The sequence below is a fragment of the Thrips palmi genome, unplaced genomic scaffold (genome assembly GCF_012932325.1).
Source record: "Thrips palmi isolate BJ-2018 unplaced genomic scaffold, TpBJ-2018v1 HiC_scaffold_1, whole genome shotgun sequence".
NCBI lineage: Eukaryota > Metazoa > Arthropoda > Insecta > Thysanoptera > Thripidae > Thrips > Thrips palmi.
This window is the reverse complement of record NW_023144620.1, coordinates 8,978,454-9,006,241: the sequence shown is the minus strand read 5'-3', so window position 1 is coordinate 9,006,241 and position 27,788 is coordinate 8,978,454. Positions and strand designations below refer to the sequence as shown.

The 27,788-nt window shown below is 64.4% G+C and overlaps 1 protein-coding gene across 2 annotated transcripts; it reads right to left on the bottom strand.

Moving 5' to 3' along the window:
- Positions 1-145: 145 nt before the first annotated feature.
- Positions 146-26,180, bottom strand: LOC117640869. 2 transcript variants are annotated; one of them, XM_034377817.1, is made up of 2 exons: positions 25,888-26,180; positions 146-3,813 (listed from the first exon to the last, which is right to left on the bottom strand). In XM_034377817.1, exon 2 carries the CDS (start codon positions 3,811-3,813, stop codon positions 2,773-2,775), a length of 1,041 nt encoding a protein of 346 aa, XP_034233708.1. In that variant the 5' UTR covers positions 25,888-26,180; the 3' UTR covers positions 146-2,772. The 2 variants fall into 2 exon arrangements, with proteins under 2 accessions (XP_034233708.1, XP_034233717.1); XM_034377826.1 differs by lacking the exon at positions 25,888-26,180 and adding an exon at positions 4,285-4,455.
- Between the last annotated feature and the right edge of the window lie 1,608 nt (positions 26,181-27,788).

The window sequence follows — 27,788 nt, the reverse complement described above, 5'->3', positions numbered from 1 at the left end:
CGCCTGCCGCGGAGTGGCGCAGTGGTGAAAGTGGGACAAGTGGACAAAGTCATTTTCGTCTTTGCTTTGTTTTTTTAGAGTTTCCTTTTGTGCATTTCGTTTTATGTGGATGTTATTTTCTGGGGACTTGGTAAAATAGACTCTGTTTTTTCAGGTACGACTTTTTATTATTTTTTTCGTTGTTTAGAGGCACCTTCATATTGCCAGGTAACATTTCCATATTTTGGTTCAGGACGATTATAAACGTAAAACAATTATTAAAACTATGATTGTAGAACATTAGTAATGCTGTCGTAATATAAGCGATATACATTGTAAAACACTCTTGCTATAAAATACTGAGCGAACCGCACGAACGCAGAAAGCAGCACATTTTCGAAAGCACTTGGTGAAAACTGCTCTACACGCTATCGCCATTGGTCGTCCGAATCGGGACAGATTAACATTAATAGTACACTTGTGCCCAAGCTGCTCATGCGTTGGAAAATATTTACAAAGCTGGAGGAAAATCAGCGATTTCTACCCCTCGCAAACATATTTTACAAAACAGATTGCAAAGTAAGCCACGAAATTGGAAAAAAAAATGGGGCGGGCCGCCGAGCCAGAGTTGCCCGTCCGAGTCGGACAACTAGTTCGACTCCATGGCGTCACCCTTACATTTCATTGAAAGCCCTCATTTTCGAGTTTTAAGGCACGTCCCGTGCGATCCGCCGTCCTCTTTCCTCCTCAGTTCGTTTCGTACGCAGGCTACTACATACTACGCCGTGTAAACCGACAATTGACAAAATAAATGGCCGTAAAAGGAAGCAAACACACTACAGGTAGGTTACGAAAATAAGTAGGCAGTCTTTCGGGGATACTACTTCGGTCACGTGCGCCAGATAGCACTAGAACTACAGTGTGCCGACGCGTGGTGGCGGCCGCGCCTCGAGAAAGCGTGCGGACGAACGGGGGGCCGTCCGTAAGCCGACGAAGGCACGGGGGCCGCCACCTCGACGGCGACGCGGCGACACGACACGACGCGCGTGGCGGCGCCTCTCGGAGCCGAAGGGGTAATGAGGAGGAGCCGTCGACTCCATGACTGATAGTTGACGGAAAGTGCCATCGTCAGGTGCCTGCTAGCTAGACAGTTTGCGTCAAAAGAGATAGGACATGGCAGATAAAAGGCCAAGTGCTCCTAACGGGCTGGGCCCGGCCAGCCTGGGCCAGCCTGGCTGCTGAGCCACGACGGCTGAGCCCTGCACCGCACTGCTGTCCTCCGCTTTGGCGGCGGGCGGCAGCGCGGCGGGGATGGATCGGCTCAGCGCGACCGGATTCAGGGTTTGCCAGTTTTCCTCCTCTTTTGAATAACACGGCCCCCGTCAAGGACGGCAAGGACAACGCAAACGCAAAGCAGATGGCAACAGGAAGATGACCGTTGCGGCGAGTTCCCGCAAGTTACTCTGAATAATAATAATACTAATGGGAAAACAAGCGTGATTTTTTTTTGCACATGGGGAAACTTGGGTACACTTCTGCCAGGAACAAAACAATAACCAAAAGAACGGAGAGATTTTTAACGCTAGACAATTCATCGTTTGGTTTTCCTGGCACGCTGGCTGCGCTACACTGGAATCAGTCTGTTCCCCTTCCTACTTGCTTCCATTGCGAGACCTAAAACTGCGTCCCGAATCATGGCGTGTGCACCGCGGCCGGAGCCTTTCGAGACTCGATCACAGAGTCACCGAGTCGCAGATAAGCCCGATGACGTGCTTTCAGATCTCAGGCACTTAGACTAATCTCTTCGTTTACAATTAAATGGAACAAATCGTCTGACTGCTCACGCAGCATTGGCCGCCCTGCTGTCGCAAGGTTGGGTCCGTCCGTTTTTACAACAATTATTGGAAAGTTCATGAAACACTTAAATTAATTACGGAAGAGATATTATTTAAGTTGCAGGGAATTGTTCGTCACTATGGACCAGCAAATCCGTGCCTTTTGTTCAGTATATTCTCATTTTTTTAAATAATTTTTTTCTTGTGTTCATAGGCCAGGGACCAAAGGAAGCAAACACTTTTAGAAGATGCAGATAAAACTCTGCAGACCTAAATCATTTTTAATCACTTCTCACTTGAGGTTGGTACACAATAGAGAATGCCGATTTAATACATTTTCGAATCAGAATCGAGATAATTCATTTTAACAGTGGTCCGATCATGGTCCGTGACGGCAGTTCGCCATTTTCTTCCCATTTGGTCCTCTAACAAAATTGGCCTTACTAGTTTCACAGGCTCTCGGGGTTGTCTCCCTTTATCAGGCTGTCAACAACCCAAACGCGGTTGAGAACCCGTTAGGTCATGTTAGCCATATCACAGCAGGACGAGAGACTTACATTACTTCACAGCCAAAATCAAATATATATAATATTTGCATTTATATAGAATGATATATAGATTTATGAACATTCGCGTGGTCTCGCCGAGGAAATGAAAAACGTCTTGCCAACGGTCCACTTGAGGAACCCCAGCGGCAGCAAAGCTTCACAACAGCCAAAACAATCTTGGAACAGGTAAAATAAGATCATTTTGAGCGTCACTCCCGCTGGGAACTGGTTTTACACAGCGCGTCCGAATGGTCCGAACGCGAATACAAAAGGCATCATCGTCAAGCTATGGTTCATTGCGGCAGTCTGCTTGGTACAAATTGCGAATCGCGCGTCGGCAAGACGCTTTTCTTTGAGAAGGCACTGTGCCATGGCGTGGCGGCCGGGCAGTGGCCGGGCGGGCCGAGGCCTCACGACTCCATGGTGGCCATGAGGCCGTGGAAGGCCAGGCCGTGCACGCCGTGCTGCATGCCGGACTGCAGGGTGGCCTGCGCCTGTCCGTGCGCCTGGCTGCAGCTGTAGGGCTGCAGGCCCTGCAGGCCCTGCAGGCTGTGTTGGAGCTGCAGGCTCACCCCCGCCCCCAGGCCCGCCCCCAGGCCCGCCCCCAGCCCCGCCCCCAGCCCCGCCGCCGCGCCGCCGGCCAGCCCCGCGGCCAGCGAGTCGTCGGCCGCCATGAGCCCCCCGAAGTAGGGCGCGATGTTTTCCCTGTCGTGGCCGGTGTGTGTGCCGCACTGTGAGTAGCGCCTGCTGCAGTAGTCGGCGCGCAGCGCGTCCTCGCAGGCGTTGGCGCAGGGCGCGCTGGCCAGCGGCACGCGCGGCTTGGAGCGCAGGTACACCTCGTCCTTGAAGTCCTCCAGGGTGTTGGTGGGGTCGGCCAGGGCGCGCGCCTCGTCGTCCGCGTCCAGGCGGTCCACCAGGCGGTCCACCAGGCGGGGGCGCTTGGCGGGCGAGGGGCAGGCCGAGGCCGAGGGGCAGGCCGCGCGGGGCGGCGAGGACGACGCGGACCGCTTGCAGGCCTCGTCGTCGCGGGCCTCGTCCTCGTCGATGGAGGTGATCATGCGCGGCGTGGGCGGCATGTAGAACTGGCTCAGCACGTCCTCCAGCTCCTCCAGGACCTGGCTCGGCGTGGCGGCCTCGGGGGCGACCGTCGTGATGACGGCGGGCTCCTCGTCGCGCAGCGGCGTCACCGCCGCGTCCGCGAACATGGCCTCGGTGACGGCGCTGACGGCGCTGACGGGCGCGGGGTTGCGCGCCTCCCGCTGCTCGCGCTGCAGCCGCCGCACCGTGTTGTTGATGAGCACGGAGCGGCGCAGCGCCGACTCGGGGTCCTCGATGCGCCGCAGCTTGCTGACGCTCAGCTTCAGCATGCGTCGGCGCTCCTCCTTGAGGCGGTACTTGGCCGAGATCATGGTGGGCCTCGCCGACCTCTCCACGGTCACGGCCTCCTTCATCTGCAAACACAAGGCAAACACTCGAGTCAGCTCGCTGCATGCGATAAAGTACACATCAAGGTTACATCACAGGGCCGCGCCTCCGACAAGACAGAGGCCGCCCACGTCTATCACGCGGTGCTCTAACCCTTCCGCGGCACCCAGCCTAACCTGCCCGTCTCTGGTACAGCACAGGGGAGACTCGGGGGACCCGGGGGACTGCACTGTGGGAAAATCCGTCGCCTTTTCGTTTGTCGCCGCTTTCACGACGCGACGCCCTGGCGGCCCGGACGGCCCTGACGCCCACCGCAAGCGGGGCAAGCGGCGCACCACGACACTGCCAACGGCCGGCCAGGAACAGGAAAGTCTACACCGCGCCGCCGCGCCGCCGCAAGCTTCGCAAGGCGCTGAACAACAACAACAAACCCGGCAAGCCAATAATCCAGCGTGCCGGACGCGGACGGGCCGGGCGAGGCGGCCACGCAAGCTAACCTTTTCTCTCCCAGCGACTCCGCGGAGGGCGACAAAGAGCCAGTGAGCAAGCAGGCCAGCAGTCCGACGTGCTCCCCGGCAGCTGCTATGACTAAATGGCCTGACTCCCTCATCGCGGCCGAGCCGGGCCGAGCCGAGCCCGGCCGAGCGCGGCGGTCCCGACGTAGCAGCGTAGCGCCCCGACTCCCTCGCGGTCCCGGCCGTCCCGGTCGCGGCTCCCTGTCACTTCGTTATCTCCGGCCGGGCCGGGCCGGGGAGGCGGTGGAGGGGGCGCAGCAGTGCTATCACGCACCGCGATAAAGAAGTCGGCGTCGTCACAGTGTAGTGTCACACTGCGCCGCGGTGACGTCACGGCGCCGCGACGCCCCGAGAGCGCCGCCGCCGCCGCCTCTCTCGCACCTGCACGGGACGAGCCGCGAGTGCGAGAGAGACAGCGCGCCGGTCCTGGTGGGGAGCGCCGCGCGGTGTCAATGAAATGAAGCTAAAGCGCGTGCCGCGCTACTGTAACACTGTAACGCGCTACGCTGTAACCCAGTAATCGCAGCGCGGCCGATTAACTGCGCATGCAAAACGCGGAGGGGCAGAGGCCCCGCCGGCCGGCCGGGCCCCGTGGGAGTTTCCGCGTTTCCGCGTGCCCGACAACTAACCGCTAGTTGTCCGCGCAGTGCCGCGCAGCGCCGCGCCACCGGCCGGGGTGTCCAGTGTAACCACATTGTTTTCGACTGCGCGCGCACCGCCCCGACCCCGACGGCCCCGACAGCGCAGCGGCCCAGCCCGGCGGCAGCGACCGCACGCCGCCTTTTCCCAATACCGCGCGCCGTTTTCCCAATACGAAAGTGAATCGGGGGCTCTTTTAGCGTGCGTCGTGGCTGCGCGGGGCCGGGCCGGGGCAGGCCCCCTGCCCCTTGCAGTCACGCAACAACTTATAATGCTGTCCTATCGACCTGTGTCCCGGCGGAAAGGGGCACCGCGCGTTCCGCACACGGTATCAATCCCCAAGCCATCCGCCCCAGCCGCCGTGCGCCCCCACGTCCAGGACGACTACCTCGGCGAAGGCACGGCGGCGGCCCCGAAACTCCCGCGGAAACTCCTTGGGAAGGAAATCAAGCCATCAAGACAACAAAATAGCCCGTGTGCCTCCTGTCAGCCTGCCTGCCTGCGTGCACCCGCCCCGCCCCGCCCCGCCAAGAGGCGGGAAACGCGATGCAAGCTTGCCACTCCCCAAACAATCAGCAAGGCGTGGACTGGCGAGGGGTGGCGGCGCGGCGGCAGCAGTAGGTCGTCACCCTCTCCCTGCTCCTCACCGTGGCGGGCCGGGGCGGGGTGGAGGTACAAAAGGGGCTCGATGAATTAGAGGTCGGTCGCTCAGTTGGTTTTGGTTTGACGTGAGAGCGCGAGGGCGAGAGGGAACCAGAGGGAGGAGAGAGTGAGTTGAAAGGGCGGCGCGCACACAAGCAACGCGCTTGAATGATGCCAAAAGGCTTCTTACACGCATCCACCCCGCGCGCGCACACAAGAAGCGCGCGCACACAAGAAGCGCGCGCACACAAGAAGCGCGCGCACACAGTATACACAAACTCCTTGTTGTTTTAAAAACGAAATGGAGTTTCATTGGCCTCGCTAGCCTCGCTCCGGGGACGAGGCCGCGCCGCTGCGCCGCCACCGCAGTGTAGTGGTGGAGGACGCCGTGAGCTCGTCCGATGTAATTGAGTCAGCCAGAGCAGCCAGCCAGTGAAATCACTTCGCCGAGGCACCGCGCCACCGCCGGCTTGACCGGGAAAGCGCTTTACCCCGGCGCGGCCTGGCTGGCCTGGCTGGCCCGGCGCGGCGCATCGGTGGGAAACGCTTCAGTAATGATAAGGGAGGTGGGGAGGCGGTGGAGGGGGGAGTGACCCACCCGCATATTCAGCGCACGCGTGGAGGAGCGTCGCGGCGTGGCGTCGCGGTGGGGCGAACCCCCTCCCCCTCCTCGCCCCCAGGCGCCGCCACCGCCGCCGCCCCAGCGCGCACGCCGCACGGCCGGGACACATAAGGACAGCGGCATCAGTGGGACACTTCTCCTTTTTCCCGCGAGCCCCTGTTACACTTTCCCGAGATGAATCCGCGCACAGTGGGCCAGAAGACCAGTGGAGGCGGCCAAAACTCTAGACGCGTTTTGAGCTCCAGAGTCGCTAAACAGGACTCGAAACGAGCGTGTGACCCCACCAATGGATTCCTCGCTCGGAGAGCAATCCATTGGTGGGGTCACACGTTCGGTTCGAGGCCTATTTAGAGACTCTGGAGCTCAAAACGCGTTTAGAGTTTTGGCCGCCTCCACTGGTCTTCTGGCCCACTGTGCCGCGGCGGCCGCGCAGCTGCAGGACGGATGGCCGCGGCCACGCCGACCAGTGCACCAGCGCGGCGCGCAGCTGCAGGTGACACCTGTTCTCGCGCCCGTCGCGTGGAAACCCAGAAAGGGGAGGGGGAACCATCCACGTTCCAGCCTTCCAGCCTTCCAGGCCTTCCAGGCCACGCGCGGCGCGTCCTCCTCCAGACTCATTCCGCGAGAGTCCTTTTCGTCGCTCTGTCTCTCTCGCACCTACAGGCGACGCCCCACGAGTGCGAGAGAGACAGAGCTACGACTCTCGGGATCAGCCTGCGGGCGGATTGCGAACTCGTCGCTCTGTCTCTCTCGCACCGCTTCCGGACGCCCCGCGAGTGCGAGAGAGACAAAGGCCGGAGCCCCGCGAGCGTGATAAAAGCGGCCAGGAGTCGCGCTGCTCGGAGACCGTCGGGGACCGTCGGAGACGCAGCGGCTGTTCTAATCACCGCGGAGCGCTGGAGGCCGGAGGGCGAGAAGGAAGAGGAGGAAGAGGGGCGGGGCAAAAGTCCACGGCAAATAAACTGCAATGACGCGCAGCCAGCGCGCAGCCCGGCAGCCGCAGCCATAATGTCGTGCGAAAGTGGTGGGTGCTTCATTCATCCCTCGGCGAGGGGAGGGAGGGGAGGGAGGGGAGGGGGAAAGGAGGGGAGGGAAGGGGGGAACGCCGCCGCCACCGCGGCGCGCACTCGGCGACCCGATTCACACACTGCACCGCGGCACCGCGACACCCAAGGCCGGCAGTCTGGCGTGTTGATGTTCGAATCGAACGCCGCGGCGCCGCCAAGACGACCTGCGTATCATTTTAATCAACGACCTCTTCGTCTGTCTTCGGCTGCCCAGCCGGTCGATTGCGCGCACACACACACACACACACACACACACACACACACACACACACACACACACACACACACAGGCCGTGCAGTGCGTGATGCACGTGTGTGATGCCGTGCGCCGCAACACGTCGCCGCGAGCGATTGGGGGCCGGTGTGGCTGAGCGAGCAGGATGTGGAAGAGGCGGAGGGGGAGGGGGGAGTACCGACGCGTAGCCGAGTAGCCGGTAGGTGACCGCCGGCAGCCCCGCGGCACGCCCCGCGCGCCCTGTGGCTGCCTATGCAAACGGCGGCACCGCACCGCGCCGTGCCTCGCCTCGCCGTGGCCACGCCTCAGCGGAGCGCGCCTCGGTGCGCTCGGTGCGCATGGGAGCGGGCAAGCCGGGCAAGCGGGCTACCGGGGCAGGGCACTTGACTTGACCCTCGCCGTCGCCAGCACGCCAGCCGCGGCACCGTCCAGTCCACTCCGCTTCGTACGGCGAGGAAGGTGCAGCCTACCTGTTGGGGGAGGGGGGGGGAGCCGGGTGGCGTCCGGTCAGGAACCTGATGTCAGAGGGGAGCTCGGCGAGCGCGGCGTGCCGCAGCGAGGAAAGGGTTCGCAGCGCCGCGGACGGCGCGGCGGACAAACAATGAACTACCAAGCACGCCGACGGCGAGACGGCGATGACGCGGGGGGACACGGGGGACGGCGACGCACTCGCGGGGGCGGGGCGGGCGGGGCGGGGCGGGGCGGGGCGGGGCGGGGCGGCCGCAGCCTCCGCCTGGAATGCAGTTGTTGGCCGCCTCCTTAGGGCCGCGAGGTGCGGACGCTGCGGACGGCGACCTGCGCCTTGCTGCTCTTGCTGGCCGATAACATCTCCGGGCGGCAGAAGAGGTACCTGCCCTGCCCTGCACAGCCATGCCAGCGGTACAGTTCGCGTCCGGCCGGCCGCAGGGGCCGCAGGCCATCCCGCGCGGCCCGGGGGGCGGGGAGGGGCCGGGGAGGGGGCAGGCTGCGCATAACTGCACGCTGCGGCGGTGGTTGTCTCGGTGCCCGCCGTGCCCGCCGTGCTCGCGGTGATGCCTTGGTGCCTTTGCCTTTATACTCGGCAGAGCCGCGCTGCGCCGGCTGCTCCCCGCGGTGTGGCACACAGTGTGGCGGCCGCGTCCCGCTGCAGCGGTCTCTGCCGCTCTCACGGGACGTTCCGCAGGGGTGCGAGAGAGAGGGAGCGACGGGGACCGTTCAAACTGGGGCTCTCCCCCGCCTTCTCGGCGATGGGATCGCGCTTTGGCGGCGAGGTGCGTCCTGCCGCGTCGCGCGAGTGCAAGCCACGGCGGCTCGCGGCGGGCTGCCCGAGTGTGACGTCGACGTCGCGCTAATGTCGGCCCCCCACAGCCCAGGCGGCAGCGCCAGACCGCCAGCAGTGCAGGCCCAGTCTTGTCTTTTCCTTTCTACTCCTCTGTGCCAAGGTTGAGGTTGTTGCGCTGTTCGCGGTTGCCCGCGTTCGGTTCGCGGCGGCCGCGGCGCCCCACCACTGCCACCGCCCCGACGGCTGCTCCGCCGGCGTCGGCGTCGCAACGAACGGGCCGAGCCGGTCGCCCTACTGCCAGCCGCACCGACTCGACTCGGCTCAGCCCGGCCCGGCTCGGCTCGGTCCGGCTCGGTCCGGCTCGGCTCGGTCCGGCTCGGCTCGGCTTCGGCCCCTGATGAAACGGCCAGCAAGAAAGCGAACCGGAAACAAGGCGCGCGTATTGGCGAGGCGGATCGCGACCTTCCCCGGGCAGTCCGTCAGACGGAGAGACGGACAGACAGACAGACAGACAGACAGACAGACAGACAGACAGACAGACAGACAGACAGACAGACAGACAGACACGAAGTCTGAATGAGAGGTCGGTGCACCGCGCGGCGGGCAACCTAAAGACCGAAATGCTGTTAATTTGCTGGCTGTCGTCACGTGACATCGCGCGTCGCGGCCGCGGCGTGACGGGGCGCGGCGGCGCGGCGTCGTGGGACACAGGCGGCGCGGCGGCGTCGCGGCGAAGCCACACGGTCCGCCGGCAGGCCATCAAGTGCCCCCCGCTGCCGCCGCACTGCCGCCTCGCCTCCCACCCGCCAGGTAATTCTCACTGATGCTTGTCGTTACCTTTCCTCTGCCGGCCGCTCGGCCCGCGGAACGCAGCTAAGGAGTACCGGCACCTCTCCGCCTCCCTGCCGTCGCTCTACTCGCTCCGTGCTTTACCGCCCCCCCCCCCTCCCTTCGGCCCGTGGGCCCTTGGGAGCGGCACCGGCAAAGGGCGGCTAATAGAGGCCGGTGAACTCCAACCCGGTGGTCCTGGAGCCTGGAACCAGGACCGCGGCCCTGGAGCCCGGAGCTCGGCAAGCTGGGCGGACTTGACTCCGGCACCGGCGGCGCGGCACCAACTTTGCGTGGCCGTTTATCGGAATGGGGCTGGCGGACCTCAAAATCGAGGACGCGGCGTGGCGGGGCGGGGCGGGGCTCACTCCGTTATCTCTCCGAGGCCGGGGCGTCCGGAGATGAGGAGGCGGCCCGGTGCCGGCTGGCTGACCCGGTGGAACAATCGCGAAGCATCACACGGGCGCGACATCCCCGTCAAAGAATGATGAGCGCCGACGCCGACCTCCAAGCCGGCGACTGGGCGGCGTGCGACCCTCGCTGGCGTCCCTCGGCGCCGACGGCCCCCTATCCACCTTGGCCTTATTCCCCCGCGCCCCGCCCCGCTACGTGACCCTCAGCCCCTTGCTCTGCGGCCCCTCGGCGGCGCCCTCGGCAAGTGTACGGCCGGGAGGGAGGGAGCGAGAGGGAGGACGCCCTGCAATACCGAGATGGAATGGGGCAAATTCGGTAGTGAGCGCGGCGAGCAGGCGGCCGAGCGAGCGTCGCCGTCGTCGTCGGCCGGTTGGTCGGGACGGGGCAGGACGGGACGGGTCGGATAGGGTCGCGGGAAAGGTGTCCAGCCGCCTCATTCCCAACACTGCTTCACTCTCTCCCTCTCGCGCGTTTATGGGGCGTCCAGAGGGGGCGCGAGTGAGACAGAGCGACGCGGCACTCTTCGACGTCGGCCTGCTGCTGGCGGCGCGGCGCCGCGTGTTCCGGGTGCATCGGCGGCCACCTTCACTTGGGCCGCGCGTGGCGGCAGTGGTGGCGCGTTGCGTAAGCAGGATGCGACGCGCGCCGAGACACGCCGGGACACTACAAGTCACTTCAGGACACTTCACGACACGTCAGGACACGCCACGACACGCGTAGCCACAATTCTCGTAATACTATTTACTCCCGAGGCAAACTCGGCGTGAAAGTGACCCGGGCGGGTCCTTGACACCGCAGGGCGGCCGCCGGAGCCGTAGGGCTTTCCTGGGTCGAAGACGCCCTCGAGTCGACCGCCCCGCCCCGCCCCGCCAGGCCGTCTTCGTCGTCGTTCGGGTCGGTGTTGTTGGTCGGGACGGACGGATCGGATTCCTTCAATCGCTACACAGCAAAAGGCCCCCGACGCCCTGCCCGCCCTGCCCCCACCCCGCCCCGCCGCCGATCTCCTTCGCCAACCTTGAACAGTGCGACGCACGGCCGGCGGCGCGGCGCGGCGCGGAGGTCGCTCGGCTTGCTTGGCTTGGCGGGGCGGGCAGGCTGCCGTGCCGCGCCGTGCCGTGCCGCGCCGTGCCGCGCCCGTTTGACGCAGTGGGGGCACCGCGGCACTGGCTGGCCGGCCCGGCGCCCCCTCCGCCGCCCGCCCGGCCTTCTTTTCCACGATCGTATCGTCAATTTCGCGTCCGCGCGGCGCTTCCCGCGGTCACCAGCCGAGCCAAGGACCGTTCGGTCGCTCCGTCTCTCTCGCACGCCGACGGCACGGCCCGCGAGTGCGAGAGAGACGGAGCGACGAAAACGGTCCACCAGAATGGGCCGGTGACTGACCGCACGCAAGGACGCCGTCAAACGCCGTCCGTTTGCAGCTGCAGCCGCGCCTTGTCGATCGAAGAGGCAAAGGACGCCTTAATAAAGTTAAGCCAACCTGGCCGTCCTTAACGATGTGCCTAACGACCGTGCTTAATGGCTTACGGATGGCCGAAAGCAGCGTAACAGAGCGGAGCAGAGCGCCGGCCTCGCCTCCCGCTTTTCCGACTCGTTCTTTTTCCGCGCGTTTTGTTGCATTTTCCGGGCAGCGAGAGGCGCCACCACCTCCGGCACGGCGCGGCACGGCACGGCGCGGCACGGCACGGCGCGGCGGAGGCAGGAGGGGTCGTTGGCTCGGCGCGGCGCGCTCGGCGGCTACAAGTGTTGCTCCGCGGCTCCGCGGCGTGTTATCACGCCGAGGAGATTCGTGACCGCGATAAGCGCGATAAACAAAACAATAGCGCCGTACCGCCGTGCACATGAGCAGCGCCAGCAGCGCCAGCAGTGTGGCGGCGCCGCGTCACTCGAACCTCCGTCCGTCATGCGTCCGCGTCAGTGTGTCGGTGCGTCTATCTCCGCGCGGCCGCATCCCTTTACACACGCACGCCATACACACAAACGCAATCAGATCTGTTCCTATGACGGAGCGCGCCCTCAGCACGAGGCCGTGCCGTGTGCGGCCGTGTGCCATCGGAATGTTGTGTCTGCTACGCCACTGCCACGCCGGAAGGCAAGGGGAGGGGGCTCAGCAATGCAACACCCACTCGTGAGGCTGCCGTCGCGTGGCTCATGGGTAGGCAACCCCCTCGGCGGCGCCATCTCTCTCTCTCTCTCTCTCTCTCTCTCTCTCTCTCTCTCTCTCTCTCTCTCTCTCTCTCTCTCTCTCTCTCTCTCTCTCTCTCTCTCCGCTCGGCAGCTCGTTATGCGCGAGAGGGTACGTACAGCCGGGAGTAGAGAGAGAGAAAGAGAGAGACAGAATGGTGGTCGCGTCGTTCGTCACGGCCGCGATGATAACAGTGCAGTCAAGCCCGGCGGCACTCTGGGGCTGAAACCTGAAACGCATCCCGTTGGCTCTGGCTCGCTCCATCCGCCCCCCTCCCCCCTCGCTGGTTGAACCACACCACTCCGTCCTTATATTCCTCATCATTTCCTAATTGTCCGGAGCAGGAAACAAGGGGCCCGCGACGCCCACACAACGCGGACCGACTTGACTACTGCACGCCCCCCTCCCCCTCGGATCCCTTTTGTGAGCGAAAGGGGGAGGGGGGGGGCGTTGTGGCCCTTGTTTGGGGGGCCCCACCGTCTTTGGCATCAGAGTAGTAGTCTAACGAGAAAGAGGCCAAAGAGGAAAATACTGTACAAGGGAAATAAACGCGGCAGCCCCGGCAGCTCCCAGCCCCCGGCAGCACGCCCGGCAGGAAGGGGGGGGGGGAGGATTTGGCCGTGGCGGCCGCAGGGCGCGCGTGTGAGCAGTGTAAGGTAAGGGCTGCAGCCGCGTGCGGTGTGTACATACACTGTGGTTTTTTGGGCGCCGCCGCCTCGTTATTCCTCATGAGGTGTGTGCGTTTGTGTGTCTGTGTGTGTGTGTGTCTGTGTGTGTGTGTGTGTGTCTGCGTGTGTGTCTGCCACTTCATCCTCCCGGCAGACACGCGACGGATGTACCCCGAGGAAGCGCATCGCGACGATGATGCACATTCCAGGCTGACGCCGTCCTGACGCCGTCCTCTCCTGCCTGCGCACTGATTCCGAGAGCCGTTTTCGTCACTGTCTCTCTCGCAATGGTGCGGCGTCCCCGCCTGGGTGCGAGAGAGACGGAGCGACGAAGACGAGCCTCGCGGCATCGAGTCGCCTAGTGGGCCTCGTGTCCGCCGACGGCGAGCCGACGGGGTCACCGCGAGCGCGAGCGCCGCGCCCCGAGGGCCGCGAGGGCGTGGCGTTGCGAGTGGCGTTGCGAGTGGCGACGCGAGAGACGCACGTGTGCCAACGCTGCAGCGGCGAAACAAAAGTGAAGGCGACGACCAAAATACGACCGCGCGTTTAAATACGCTACAGCCACGCGCACCGCGGCGAAGCGCAATGCCGCCGCGGCGCCCCGACCGGCCGAATCGGAGCACCAGCGCGACGGCGTCCTTGGCAGGCCGCGGCTGCACTGTAGGTGCGAAACGCTGGACGCCGCGCCCTCCCTCCAGTGGGCCTGCCTCTCTGGCCGACTGAGGCAAAGGCGGCGGGCGACGGCACTGCGCGCAGCGGTGCAACAGCAAGCCGAGGCAAGCCGACGGCAAGCCGACGGCAAGCCGAGGCAAGCGGCGCGCAATGAATTATTTTAGGACACGCGATGCCGCGGCGCCGCGCTGTGGAGGACCGCGGTGGACCCGCGGAGGGGCGTGGCGTGGCGCGTGTGTGTGTGTGTGTGTGTGTGAGCGCGTAGCTGTCACGCGTGCCGCGCAGCGCCACGCCGCGTCGGTAGCGTCGCCCGCCCAAGGAAGTTTTTGTCGGCCTGCAGTGTATAGTGTGGTAGTAAGCGCGGCACTACTCGGTGTACTACACCCCGCACTGCTAACGCTGCTGCACTGGATTGGCGCTGGCGCCGTTGGTTACGGCATCGCTTTCAATTATGCGCCGCTCCACACAGTGGCGGCACCGCGTGCAGAATGGACGCCAATGGCCGCCAAGCGAGTCATGCGCCACACCGCCACACCGCGCGCCCATTCCGCGAACAGTGATGCTTCTCTCTCTCTCTCTCTCTCTCTCTCTCTCTCTCCCACACTCACATGGTGACCCGCATGAGTGCGACAGAGACAGAGCGACGACGGGGCCTTCAGAATCATCCTCGGAGTGTGGCGGCCGCGAGAAGGCTGCGGACGGAAAACACCCACACTGGAAAGGCGCGGTGCTCTCCGCCTCCTTCGCGATGCGGGGCGGGGCGGGGGAGGGGGGGGGACTAGACTGGCTTCATTCGCCGGCAGCAGGCACCGCACACCGCGAGCAACAGCAGCAGTATAGACCCATTCCGAGAGTCGCTTTTCGTCCCTCTGTCTCTCTCGCGCTCATGAGGTGTCCCAGATGGGTGCGAGAGAGACAGCGCGACTCTCGGAACCAGTCTGCAGCACGTAGTAGTATACTCCGCGACGCGCCGCTGAGCCGCGCGGTTTCGGTTCGAAATGCCTCGCACTGCTTCGAGGGGAGGGGGAAGCACCGCGACCGGCCGGGCCGGGGCCGGGGCCGGGGCCGCGTCGGGGCAGACCGAACCGAAGGCATCCTTTCCCTCTTACTTTTCGACTCGGCGTCCGACTGGGCCGAGCCTGGCTCGGCTCGGCGCGCCGCGCACCGCAAGACTCGGCTCCACTCGGCTCGCGCCCAGCATTCCCAATGTAAACATGTTGATATGAACGCGCAGAGGCAAGCAGGCGGCCCTACGCCGCACTGGGCGACGTGTTTTTCGCCTGCAATAACCCTGTGGAGTGGAAGCCTCAGGCCAGGCAGGCCATGGCCGGCCCGGCCCGTGTGTTTGCACAGCAGGGCGTGCGGGCCGGCGATAGTCTAAGCCAGGGGCAGGACAGAGCAGGGCAGGACCAGGACAGCACACCGCCAAAACGGCTCTAAACCTTTCTTTTCCGGGCGGCCTTTATGCCGACGCCAGGGGGCGCCGCGCTTTTGTGTGTGTGCGTTTGTGTGTGTGTGTGTGTGCGGCGCTTAACCAGGGGGCGGCACACTTAATAGCCGCGCTTAACGGCCACGCTACGCGTTGCTACGCGTTGCTACGCGACGCTTAACGGCTTAACGGCCGCCTAATATGCTGTCCATGCCCGTGTCCACTTTGTCCATCCGGGGTCCAGCTGCATTCCCTGCCTCGCCGCGCTGGAGTTTGCTGGAGCCGAGTGAAAGTGGCGGCGCCGCGGTGGGGCGGGGCGGGGCGGGGCGGGACGGGGCGGGGCGGGGCGGGGCGGGGCGGGACGGGACGGGGCGGGGCGGGGCGGGGCGGGGCGGGGCGGGCTGCTCGCTGTGCTACATACCGCGGTGGAGTGGGCCCCTCCAGCCCCGCCAGCCCCGCCACGCAAGGAGGCGCCCTCCTCCTCTTCTTCTCCATCCGTCAGCCTCAACTAACCATCTCCGAGTCGTGACCAAAATCCTGATCGCGGAATGGCAGGATGGCTCCGCGGGGTGGCGCTGGGGGCGCGGTGTGCTCGGCGCGCTGCTCTGCGTCGCTCGGCGCCGGGGTGGGGCCCAAATGGACATCAGCGTCGCCGCCAAACGGTCCCCCCTCCGCCCCCCCTCCCTCAAGTGTCTTGACAAGCTGTTGGCCCGTTGGCCGAAGGATGCCATCCCGTTGCTGCCCCACAACGCCCCGCCGCCCCGGCAGCGGAGCAGCGCCGTGGAGGCCGCGCCGCGCATTTCGGAAGACTTCGGCGAGTTGCACAGCGTTCTGCAGGGTCTAATTTATTCGCCAATAACAGCAAAACGCTGATCAAGATATTATTTAGGCGACGGCACTGCCGCTGGCTGCCGCGCCGTGCCGCGCCGCCTGGGGACATTCATGTCATCAAAATGTTAATCGGTCGGCCGCGCCGCGCCACTCCGTGCCACTCCGTGATCGGCTGGCAGGCTGGCATCGGGTTGGGGGAGGGGCCGCCGAGCCGACGAGCCGCCGCGCCGCCAAGCAGCGACCTGTCACGACGCCGATCGGCTGGGCTCGGCACGGATCGGCTTAGCCGGCACCCTGGTGGCAGTCCGGCGGTTATGGCAATGAGATGCATATCAGCAAGTGCGATGTCACAGTACGTCATCACCAATGTGTCTGTGCGAGTGTGTGCGCGCGCGCCCGAGAGTGTGTGTGTGTGTAATGTCCAGGCTGGCCTCCCTTCCCTCGCACAAACCAGTCCGCTTGTGCAGACACGGTGGCCTTGGGCCTTGGGCCCACCTCCACCTCCACCTTCGCCCCGACCGGGCCAACGGGCCCAACGTCGAGAGGACGGCCAGTTTGGTACTTGGATTATTTAGCAGGCTCTGACCCGATGGGGCACAGCCAGGGCACAGCGCCTCTTGCGCCCAGTGGGCCAGCCAGAAGGCCGCGCCTGTGGGCCGGGCGAGGAGGCCATGGTGGTCATGGAGGCCTTGGAGGTCGTGGAGGCCATGAAGGTGGTGGAGGCCGTGAAGGCCATGGAGGTCATGGAGGCCTTGGGGGGCGTGGAGGACATGAAGTTGGTGGAGGCCCGTGAAGGCCATGGAGGTCTTGGAGGGCGTGGAGGACATGAAGATGGTGGAGGCCCGTGAAGGCCATGGAGGTCTTGGAGGGCGTGGAGGACATGAAGATGGTAGAGGCCATGGAGGCCGCCAGGGCGCTGACACGGTCTCGCCCGGCAAGAGACTGGCTGCAGCGCGCAGCGCTCATGACTCGACTTGCCCGGCGACAAAAGCAGCGAGAAAAACCGGGCCAGAGATAACCGGGCGATTAGGCGCGTCTGCGGGGCGGGGCGGGACGGGGTGGGGCGGGGCGTGCCAGTCTATAAACGTCACTGTGTCGCCGGGCTGCTGCTGAAGATCGGACACCCCGACCGCCACGCTCGCCACGCTCGCCACGGCCACCGGTGCGGCTTTTGGCCGCCTTTTGGCTCTTGCTTTTGTTTCGACCGCCTCTGCGCGTGCCCCGCCGCGTGAGCGCGGCAGCGCAGTCGAGTCGTACGTCCGAGTGGTCGGCGAGCAGCTGACGGGGAGGACCGGCGGGGCGTGGTCGGCGCTGCCGGGGCGCTGACGGCCGGGGCGTCGCCGGTTTCGCTACGTCGGCCGAACCGTCCACTACACTGCGCACACGCGCCGCGACGAGCAACGCGTTTGCGTAATATGGCGGTGCGAAAGCTCAGCCGTGGCGGGTGAAGCCACGCGAATCCACCGCTGGCCCGGGTTCGACTCCCGGTGGCGGCCGATTCGCGTTAGGGGTCACTGGGTTAGCCTCCGTCGGGAAGGCCCCCGTTTCCGAACCGGGCTGCCTGGCGGCCGGCCGGGCATCACCTTGGGAGTGTAAACGGTTATGGAGTCTTGTTGCGCCCGGGGAGTATGGAGGCCGCGGGGCCGAGGCCACTGGAAGGGGGAGGGGGGAGGGGCCGCGAATCGGGGTGGCGCTGCTCGCGCTGCTCAACAACAACAACAACAACAACAACAACAACGACGACGACGACAACAACAACACCAAGCATCCCAGGGAAAACCGATAATTTGCCGCTCGTCCGCGGGGAGGCTGCCCCACGCTGCCGCAGCGATTTCCAATAGCGAGGCAAGACTTTTCAATGAGGAAAAGCAGCGCGTAATGAAGGTGGCGAGGCGAGCCAGCCGGTAAAGAGGGCTCCACGACCAAGCCAGCCACCCAGCCACCTACAAAGGACACGGGGTCATTCCTCTGGTACAGTCCCCGCCGAGCCCCGCCGCCGGGCAGGCCTCTCGCACCAGCACGCAGCGACCCATGAGTGCGAGAGAGACAGAGCGACACTGAACGGAATCAGCAGCCGGCCCACGAGGCCTATCGGAAGTGTTCCCGCCCCGCCCTCCCCCGCGGAGGGAATCCCGGCGCACACACACACAGACACGCAGTGCGTCGCACACCGACTGGTTCAAGGTGTCGCGATGGCTGGCTGGGCTGCATGGCGGCCGAGCCGGGCCGAGCCGAGCCGAGCCGGGACAGCCAAATGGGTGGCGCTGCGGGCCGAGCCGAGCCGGGCCGGGCCGAGCCGGGCCGTGGCGTGCCACGCGTTATCGAGAAGCTGTCTGCGACCACGGCACTGGCAGCGGCAGCGGCGGCAGCTCGGTGGCACGGCACTGTAGGCACTGGCGCGCAGCCTTCACTGGCCAATGACCGTACTGGCATTGCTCCGTCGGCCTCGCAGTGTGCCTCGCAGCCCCGGCCTCGGCCGACCCGGTCGCTCTTCTGCAGTCAGTTGAGTCGGTCGTGGAGTCTCAGCGGGCCCAGAGGCCCCCGACCCGCGACCCCGCGCGCCCCACGAGCACCTCCGCCTTCTCCGAAGCAAGCCGACGAATCGAATCGGACGTCACAGCCTTCCTCCGAGGGCCTCCCCCCCAATTACAATACGGAGCAGCGTGAGCATCTTAAATAAATAATTAGTTTCGGTGTTGCCTCCCGGCCCGGCCCGGCCCGGCCGCTCCATAAAGGGGCATTACTCGCAGCTCACAATCACTGTACGGAAAAAACTTTATAGCGCTAACGTATACAGCGGAGGAAATGTTTGTCCATGCATTCTGCTGCACTGCATTGCTATCGAGAGTCCTTTACGTTATGCATCGTCTGCTAAAGAGAGAAAAAATCGAGCCCGCTGGTGTTTGAACCCCCGACCGGAGCCTCTCGGGGTCTTTAGCCGAGAAAACAACACGGTAGGCGGCGCGCCGCGGCGGGGGGATCAAATCAAATCCCGGCTCGGCGAGTCAGGTCCGTCCGCGGCCGTGCGTTTCGTTACCTTTACAAATTGGGTCCATTTGTATGCGACTAGGCTGGGCTATGCTGGGCTGCCCTGAGGCTGGCAAATGCAACAACCACTTGGCAAGCAGTGGCGCGGCTGGCGCGGCCAAAACATGCGCTCCCCGGATTTTCTTTAGTCTTCTCTGCGGCGGCGCGCGGAGATACGCTTCGAGAGCAGCTCGAGAGGAGTGGGGGCGTGGCGCGGCGTGGCGCGGAGCGCGGAGTGGCGGACCGTGGTGGGGCACCAAAGAAGTGACCTCCAAAACGGCCCCACACGGCCCCGTAGCACGGCACAGCACGGCACAGCACGGCGCGACCCGCGCGGCAGAGCTTGGCCGATTTGATAGTTTACTGCGACCACCTAGTTAACTGCTGCCCCTTCCCCTCTCACGCCCTCCCTCTCACCCGGGGAGGAAATGGCCGAGAGGCTGCTCACTTCCTCCGCCGCCCTCGCGACTCCAGAACTACGGTTACAGACTCCAGACTATTTTGTGTATAAAGTAGGCGAGCCAAGCCGAGCTGCAGCGGCAAGAGGGGGAGGGGTGCCGGTTTACAGAACCCTACACGCACCAACGTTCTTCCCTCGCAGAGGAGGGTGGCCAAATGCGGGCAGCAGCAGACTGATTCCGAGAGTCGTTTTCGTCGCTCTGTCTCTCTCGCAGTCATGGGGCGCCCCGTGAAGGTGCGAGCGAGACAGAGCGACGAAAGCGACTGGCGGGGAGCAGAGCTTCGGAAAATGAAACCGCGCGACGACGACGCGATCACACCTCTGCTCCGCCCGGCCCCACCAGGGCTGCCACCGTCCCGACGTCGTCGCGACCGCGGCGCGCAGCGAAGCAGCGGGGCACTCACGTAACCGCAACTTTTTGACACTTTCTACTCGCTTCCAGAGTGTTCCCCGGCGTTCCAGGGCGTTCCAGGATGGGCGCGGCGCGGCCCTGGAAACTCGCGCCGTATGGAGCGTGCCACCCCGCCCCGCCCCGTCCGAGCGAAAATGAAGCCCAAACCGCAGGGGACAAACTAAGTGTGACGCCGCCAAGCCAAAGCGGCGAAGCACGGCGAGGCGGCGCCGAGGCAGACGGCCTTGGACGGCCTTGGCTGGGCCGCGCGGTCCTGGAGTCCAGGACCGAGGAAACAGTGGCTGCCCCGTCGTCACGTTGGCCTGCCTGGGCGTCACCGGGCGGCAGTGCAAAACCGCGAGGCTCGGATTTCGAGGAGGAAGACACACCCAGGCCAGGCTAGACCAGGCCGGCCTACTCCCGGCGGCGAGTGAAGGCGATCGTAGACCGCCAGGCTGGCTCCGAAGTGTCTCTGTCTCGCTCGCACCCTCGCGGGCCTCACGGCGGGCCTCACGGCGCGCCGCGAGAGCGCGAGGGAGACGGAGCGGGGCGCGGCGTGGTCCGGCCCAGCCTTCGGGCGTCGCGCGCGTTGCGTCAGTGGCGTCGGCTGGGCGTCGGTGCGGCGAGAGGCTGACCGACATGCAGCAGGGCGAGCAGGCCGAGCAGGCCCCCACCCCGGCAGAGGCCGAAAGCCAGTCCAGCCGCTGAGGTGATCTACTTGGAGCGCGCCCGAGCGCAGGCCCCAGGGGCAAGCCCAGGGGCGGCGGACAGGGCGACAGGTCAATGCGGAGGGCGCAGGGCGGCGCAAGGAGGCGCAAGGCACTTCGCGTGTCCTCTGCCAACTCCATTGACCTTCAGATCAACTCGCAGATCAACCCGCCGCCGCCGATCAACTTGCAGATCAAGTCGCATATCAAATCGCACGGGTGGCTGACTGGCCGAGTAGTGTCCATCTCCATTGTCCCCTCGGGGCGATGCAAGCGGTAAGCAAGCCGACGAGAGAGAGAGGGAGAGAGAGAGGGAGAGGGAGAGAGAGAGAGAGAGAGAGAGAGAGAGAGAGAGAGAGAGAGAGAGAGAGAGAGAGAGAGAAAGAGAAAGAGAGAGACGGAGAGGAAGCGCCGGGCGAGCACACAACGGAAGGATAAAGGTGTGGGGGGGGGCGGACTGCATTTGAGATTCAAACTGAATCCCCGGCCGCGAGCGCGCGAGCACGTCTGCCCCATTTGAATACTACATCCTCCGCCAATAACCCGGAGTCCTGGCGGCCCTGGCGGCCCTGCCGAGCCACGTGACAAGCACAGGTGAGGGCGGCACCTCCCTTGCTGGAACGCCACGGCCGCGCCGCCGCCGCTCCGCCACGCCGGCGCCAAACTGACCCCAAAACCTCGGCCCGCCGCGGCCGGCCGTGATAAGCCACGTCTCTTTAATTCGAGACTTTTAAACTTAAATAAAGAGACGCTCCAAAGGGGCGGGCACGGCGGCTGGGGGCGGCTGGGGGCGGGGACACGGCACTTTCTTGCCATGCCGCCCCTACAGTCAGTCCCACGCCCCCGCCCCCGCCGCCCGCCCCTAAATGTAGGCCAGCCCGGAGGGCGCGTCGTGCGGTGGTACGCGGTGGAGGGGGTCATGGCCAGGGCACTGCCAGGGCACTGCCAGGACACGGGCTGTCAATGAGGTTGTCGGGGTGCCGTGCCGTGGCGTGCCGTGGCGTGCCCAGGTAGGCGACGCATTGTAAAGATGCTGGCACCTGCCCCCCTTCCCTGGACGTCTCTGGACCCGCCAGACAGTCCCAGTGTCTTCCTCGCACACGCTCCCTCCCCGTCTGTAGCGCTGCCGAGCCTGACGAGCGCGCGGCTCGCCACGGCGCGGCTCGGCAGAGGAGGCGGCGGATACGCGGCGGATCGGATGAAAGAGAAAACAAGCAGCGATTCGGCAGCCTGCCCGCCGGCCGGCCCACGACGTGGCCCGCGGGCTAGCCGAAATTCGACCAGAATGTTACTCGATCGCTCGGCCTCGGCGCCGAGGCGCCGCACCGCGGCCGAGGCCCGATTTGAACTTGAAGACGGCGACGACGTGGCCGGGGATGAGACATGAACAGCATGTCGCTAAGGGGCACACCTTCGACTGGGCCGGGTTGTTATACTGAAAACAAACACGGAGGGGTCACTGAAAATCGGGAGGTCCTTGCAGGTCCTTGCAGGACGTGCCCTCCTTGGCGGCGCGTCGGCCCGAGTTATATCCAGCAGCGAGAACCAGCCACCCAGCCAGCAGGCAGCCAGCGGGCAGCCAGCCTGAGAGCATTTAGCCCTCCCCGCCGCCTCCCTCCCTTCCCTCCTCTCCTCCCCCGCCTCGCTCGCTCACTCGTCCAGGACACAACGCGACCCTGACGAATGGACCCCATCGCTGCGACGCCTATTGGGCGCTGCTGCACAACGACCTGCAAGCACGCCGTGCTCGCCGTGGTCCCCTCCGTGGCCGGGCTCGCGTCGCCGTGCGTCGCCCCGCTTGCCCCCACAAATATGTGGCTACAACGGAGATGTTTTACGACCGGGCTCGGCTCCCCTCTCCCTCCGCCTCCCCTCCTCCTTGTCGTGTAATCGATGGCCGATGAGGGCGAAGCGCGACGCCGGGTAGCGCGACCAGCGCGACGCGCACTCTTTCGAGTGACAAACCGAAGCGCCGCGGCGCCTGGACGACGCCGTCCGACCGACGGCACTGCCCGGTCGGACGGACGCCGCTTTGACGTCACTGTGAGTGTGCGTGTGTGTGTGTGTGGCTGGTTGCACAAGTAAACGCGCGCGTCATTATCGCTGTTTCCATCTCGCTACACTCCCTCTTCCTCCGCCTCTCTTTCTCCGTCCTCCTCGCCCGACTGTTTCCCCTCTCTCTCTCTCTCTCTCTCTCATGCGCGCGCGGGGCATCCTTCACAACAAAGAAGAAGCTCCGCTCGGCTCTCCCCTGGGCTCTCCTCCCCCCACCCGCGCCCCGCCGCTGCCGCCGGTGCCCTCTGTGTGTTTGTGAGCGCCCTGCGTGCGTGTGTGTGCGTGTGACTCATTGGAATACCTCGGCGCGCACGGTATTGGAGGGCATAAGGCGCAGGAGGGACTCATCGTCAAGCAGGCGAAGCAGGCGGACGTCGTGGAGTTCTCACCGTCACGGCGAGGCGCGGCACGGCGCGGCACGCCGCGGCGAGGAGAAGAGGAACAAGAAAATAGAGACAAGCGGAGCGGCCGCCGTGCCCTGGCGCGCCCAGGCCAGAGACCACCGCGGTGGTCGGACGTACCAACACCACCAACACCGCGGTGGGAGCGTTCCACTTTCTGACTTGATTTCATTCAAACTCGCCGGCGCGCTCGCTCCGCGGCGGCGTTCTTTTCGCTCTCTTTCTGGCTCGCGGTTCTCTCTCCCTCACTCCCTGCGCGCCGAGGCGGCGGCGGCGGCGGCGCTGCGCCCGGCCCTGTTCCGACACCCCCTGCGCACCCTGCGCCGTGCCGTCCTGCCGACCGTCCTCCGGGAAGTTTCCAGCAAAGATTTCCGGCTGCGGGGGCCGCGCCCGGAGCCCCGCCCTGCTCACCCTGCTGGTGCAGCGAGCACGGCTCGATGCTGAAGGCGTCCTGACGGCGTCCTGACGTCCTGACAGCGCCGAGTGCGTTGCGCCTTCGCGTTCCCCGGCAAGCCGACGGCAAGCCGACGGCCGATCAGGGTCGCCACCTTGTCAAGCCAAGGCTGCCGACGCCGAGCCCGGCGGCCCGGCGGTGAGACCAGGACCCACACGTGCCGCCGCGCCGCCGCGCCGCCGCGCCTCAAGGATTCCCGGGGAATGAACCTGGCGGAGGGATTCCAGGATCCGTCCTGGAGCACATCCTGGAGTTCCAGGCTCAGCGGGCTCACCGCTCCGTACCGGCCCGGACCGCTACGTACTCCCAGAGCCCCAGATCAGGGCATGCATCTCGGAGATAAGCACCGATGAGTCCTGGGCGTGACACGGCGACGCGGCGACGCGGGGAAAGAGGCACGCACGGTCACACATCACGGCGCGGTTCTAGGAGCCCGGGGTGGCACAGTGGGCCAGAAGACCGCTGGAGGTGGCCCAAGTCCCGGACGTGTTTTGAGCTCCAGAGTCGCTAAATGGGACTCGAATCGAGCGTGTGACCCCACCAATGGATTGCTCTCCGAACGAGGAAACCATTGGTGGGGTCACACGTTCGGTTCGAGTCCCATTCAGCCCGTCTGGAGCTCAAAACGCGTCTGGAGTTTTGGCCGGTCTTCTGGCCCACTGTGCGCTGCGTCGACACGGGACTTACTCCAGGACGTGATTCCCCCGTGCCCGCTTGGTCACCGGGACGTTTGACGTTGGCGTTTTTGAGACTGCATCGCCGGCCTGGGTCCGTGACGCAACCAGCAGGCCAGGCCAGCCAGGCCGAGCCAGGCCGGCCGCTCGGCGCCGTCACTTCCCTCTGCCTCTGTGCAAGGTCGCCCCGGAGACTGGCCGGCCGCGCCAGGCCACGCCACGCCGCGGCACTGTACTCGCAGCGTACCAGTGCACACGTCAGAGCCGCACGCCGACGCCCGCCGACGCCCGGCGCATGCAACAAACGGACTTGGACAATTGCAGTGGCGTCACAAACCCGGGTTTCAGGGTTTCCAAGTCTCGACCGGGTTTCACGACAACCCGGTTCGAACACCACCCGGGCGGGGTTTTCAGGACCACTCGGCCACAGGGCTTGAATCCACCTGACCCAGGTTCCAATGCCTAACCCGAGTTTCAACCCGAGTTTTAACACCTGGCGAGGTTATGCCTCCGGCTGGTGCCGCCGGCTCCGTCCGCCCCAACAAGTGAAACAATTGGCACCGCGGGCCGGGCCGGCCGGGCATCCCTGCCGTTATCAGATTACAGCACGTAACGCCGAGGCACTGCGCGGGCTGCGCGGGCAGCGCGGCCAATGAGGAAAAGGGGAGGGGAGGGGGTGCGCGCGCGTGCGTGCGCGTGGGGTAAGGGCATCAAGTGGACTTTGCCGATAACTTTCCCGCGAAGTGGCCGAAATTAAGTAGGGTTGCGGATAGCGGAAATCTGGGAGCACACTTTGTTGTGTGTAACGGCCAACGGCCCCCACGAGGTGAGCAAACATTTTCCGGCATCCGCGAAACTTGAACACACGCACGCCACCCACACCACCACCACGGCCACGCATGGGAAAGGGGCCGAAATGGTGTAAAGCTTCGGTGGTGCTACAAAACAAGTATAACCAAGTCCCTCTCCGCCCCGCCCCGCCCATCCCGGCCTTGGAGCCCTTGCTTTGGTGCCGGCGGTGGAGGGGGCGAGGGTGGGAGGGGCGGCGGGGCGGCGGGGCGGCGGGGCGCAAGGGAGTTGACAATGAAATATGGACACAGCTCGCAGGAGAGTTCGGTCGATAAGAAACCGTCTACCAGTCTAGATGGAAGTAAAAGGGCATTGGGCTCCGACGGGCGTCGATCTTCGGTCCCTCCGCGCCAATTGGGTGGGACCATCATAGCGGTATGTAACCCGTCACCCGGCCTACTCCTTCCCCCCACCCCCGCGCTCTAATGGATCGTCCTGACCGGAGTCGATGTTGTGTCCAGAGAAAGCGAACGAACTCTAGGGGGCGAGCGGCACGGCGCGGCGCGGCCAGGACGACTGGCCGGAGTCCTGGAGTCGGAGGGGGGCGTCTGCTTGCCGGCCAAGCCTAATGCGTCCTTCAATTCCAGCTAATCGGCCCGGGGCTGGAGCACGCTGGAGCGGCCGGTGTCAAGCCCTCCTTCCCGCAGGACTCTCCAGGACTCTCCAGGACTCTCCAGGACTCCGCAGGACTCTCCAGGACCTGTCACGGCATTGCTCCGCTCCAGCCATAGGCTCCAGCCATAGGCTCCAGCTCCAGCTGGCGCGCCAAACAAAGAGAGAGCAGCGCGGACAAAGGAGTTATGCCGGGCAGAGCGAGAGCGAACGAGCGGGGGCTGGCGAAGGCAGGGGGGGTCCGGGGGCTCGCCGAGCACCGGCGGCGGCGGGGGAAGTCAGAAGTGGAGGGGGAGGGGTTAAAGCACCCCCGCATAAAGGAATGTGTATCATACGGGAACTATGCCAGCGGCGCCTACAAAGGAATAAACATGCGAATCCGCGATCAAGGCCGGCGTGGGGCGCCGGGGCCGCGGGGCCCTACAGTGGGGCCGTGGAGCCCGCGGCAGGTGTCATCGCGCTCACCTTAGACTCGTTCGTATCCAAGCTGTCAATGACGTCCAAGGCGGCAGGTAAATCCCATAAGTGTGTTGTCACTGCACTGGCACTGTTCGCGCTTCGCGCATCGGCGTCACCTCGGCGACGGCTTGCACCGCGACGCTCGTCCGCCACACCGCGGCGACGACACCACCACCTCCTCCCTCTCTCGCCGGCTCGGCTCCGCGCGCTCGGCTCGGCACGGCTCGACGCTGCTCTCGGGAAGCTCGACTCGGCTCGGCTCGGCGGGAGTCGAGGCGAGGGCGACCGTCCGGCTCAACGAGCACTGACGCACTGAGGCAGAGGCAGAGGCAGCGGCAGCAGGCGGCGGCGGTGTGGCGGTGTGGCGGCAGGCCAGGCTTCGGGCCGCGAGCACCGAGCCCACTCGGCAGGCCCGGCAGGCCGCCTGGCGGGCCGCCCGGCAGGCAGGCACACTCCGCACCGCACTCCGCTAAGCTAAACAGTCTCTCTCTCTCGCTCGCCCCGCCCCGCCCCGCCCGCCCCGCGCGTCGTCTCTGTTGCTCCGCCTTGTCGCCCTTTAAACTTGGAATGCTCTCTCTTTCTTCTGTCGTCGCCGTCCTGGTCACCGCCGCTGCCGCTCCTCCGTTCTTCTTCTCGGCGCGGCGGCTCATCACGCTGCCGAGGAAAATATCGAGGCGAAAAGTGCGGCGGGATTACGGCGGGGTTCGTGCTGAAGGTTTTAATCAGATGTGTAAGCCGCGGCCAATCAGATGGCGCGGTGCACGCGACACCATCAGATGATGGCGCACGCTATCTTAACACGTGTTAAGACATTTCCAGTGGGTGATTACGCGTCTGGAACAAGAGGACAAATCGACGTGATTAACAGTACGCTTCAGGTGCACGCCGCTTTATTGAACTTCGGATTTAATTCGAACAAACGTTTAGAGATCACCTCTTGGTCTTACCTACCGAAAACTTGGGTCGGAGGGGGAAACAAACTTAAATTTGGCTGTACGTTCCCCCTGAAAAGACGTGAAATAACTTTTCGAAAGTCGGGATAGTAACGTGAAATAACGTCGAAATAACGGGAAATACAATGAAATAGGTCGCGACATAACGGGACGGCACTGTACAGACGTACAACATTTTTCAGGATTGTTTGTGCCGTGCTTGGATCGCAAACGGTCAGATCCTCCAGGATGCTTTTATAGAACGCTTTCAATTAGAAGGCGGGTGCAACTTCGTAACAATCGAATGCAAAAATCGAAGCCCGTGAGCAAACCTTAAGGTGAAAACCTTTGTGAGCAAAAAGTTAGAAGCAAGCTCAGCATTGGCAAATACGTGAGCAAACAAAGAAAATGAAACAGAATCACGAGGGGCTAAGGGAGAGGCTCATCATCAGCATCTTCTGTGTGGTACTACACTCTGGAGAAAGCAGCCTTCATGGCGCAAAGCGCAAAGCCCAGATAAGCAGCTGCTTCCGTAAAATCCGTTCTGTTCCAAGCACACACTGCGATTGCGTTCTGGCTGTTCTGGCGGCCCGCGGCGGGCGGTGGTGCCGAGCGAGCTGTACACGGCCCCATTTTCCCCGGCATTAGTCGCCCAATCAATCGCAGAATCGGACATGGCTGCTTTTGTTCCTAATAAATGGCGTTATTTGATAATCAAGAGGGTGGCCGGCCGGCCTCCACCCAAGCCGGCAAGCCCATGGCAAGCCCGGCAAGCAGGCGCACCCCCTCCACCGCCCGCCGCCCCACCACGCTCCGTGCGCACGCTCCCCCACTCACCCCAAACAGGGAAGGCATTCACTGTGCCTACAGTTCGTTTCCAATATCATCTGCTCCCGACGCCGTGCGGGCCTTGCGGGTCGCCACGCCGGAAGAGTAGTACTCGACCTCATAGTGTGACGTACTCAGTGGAAAATG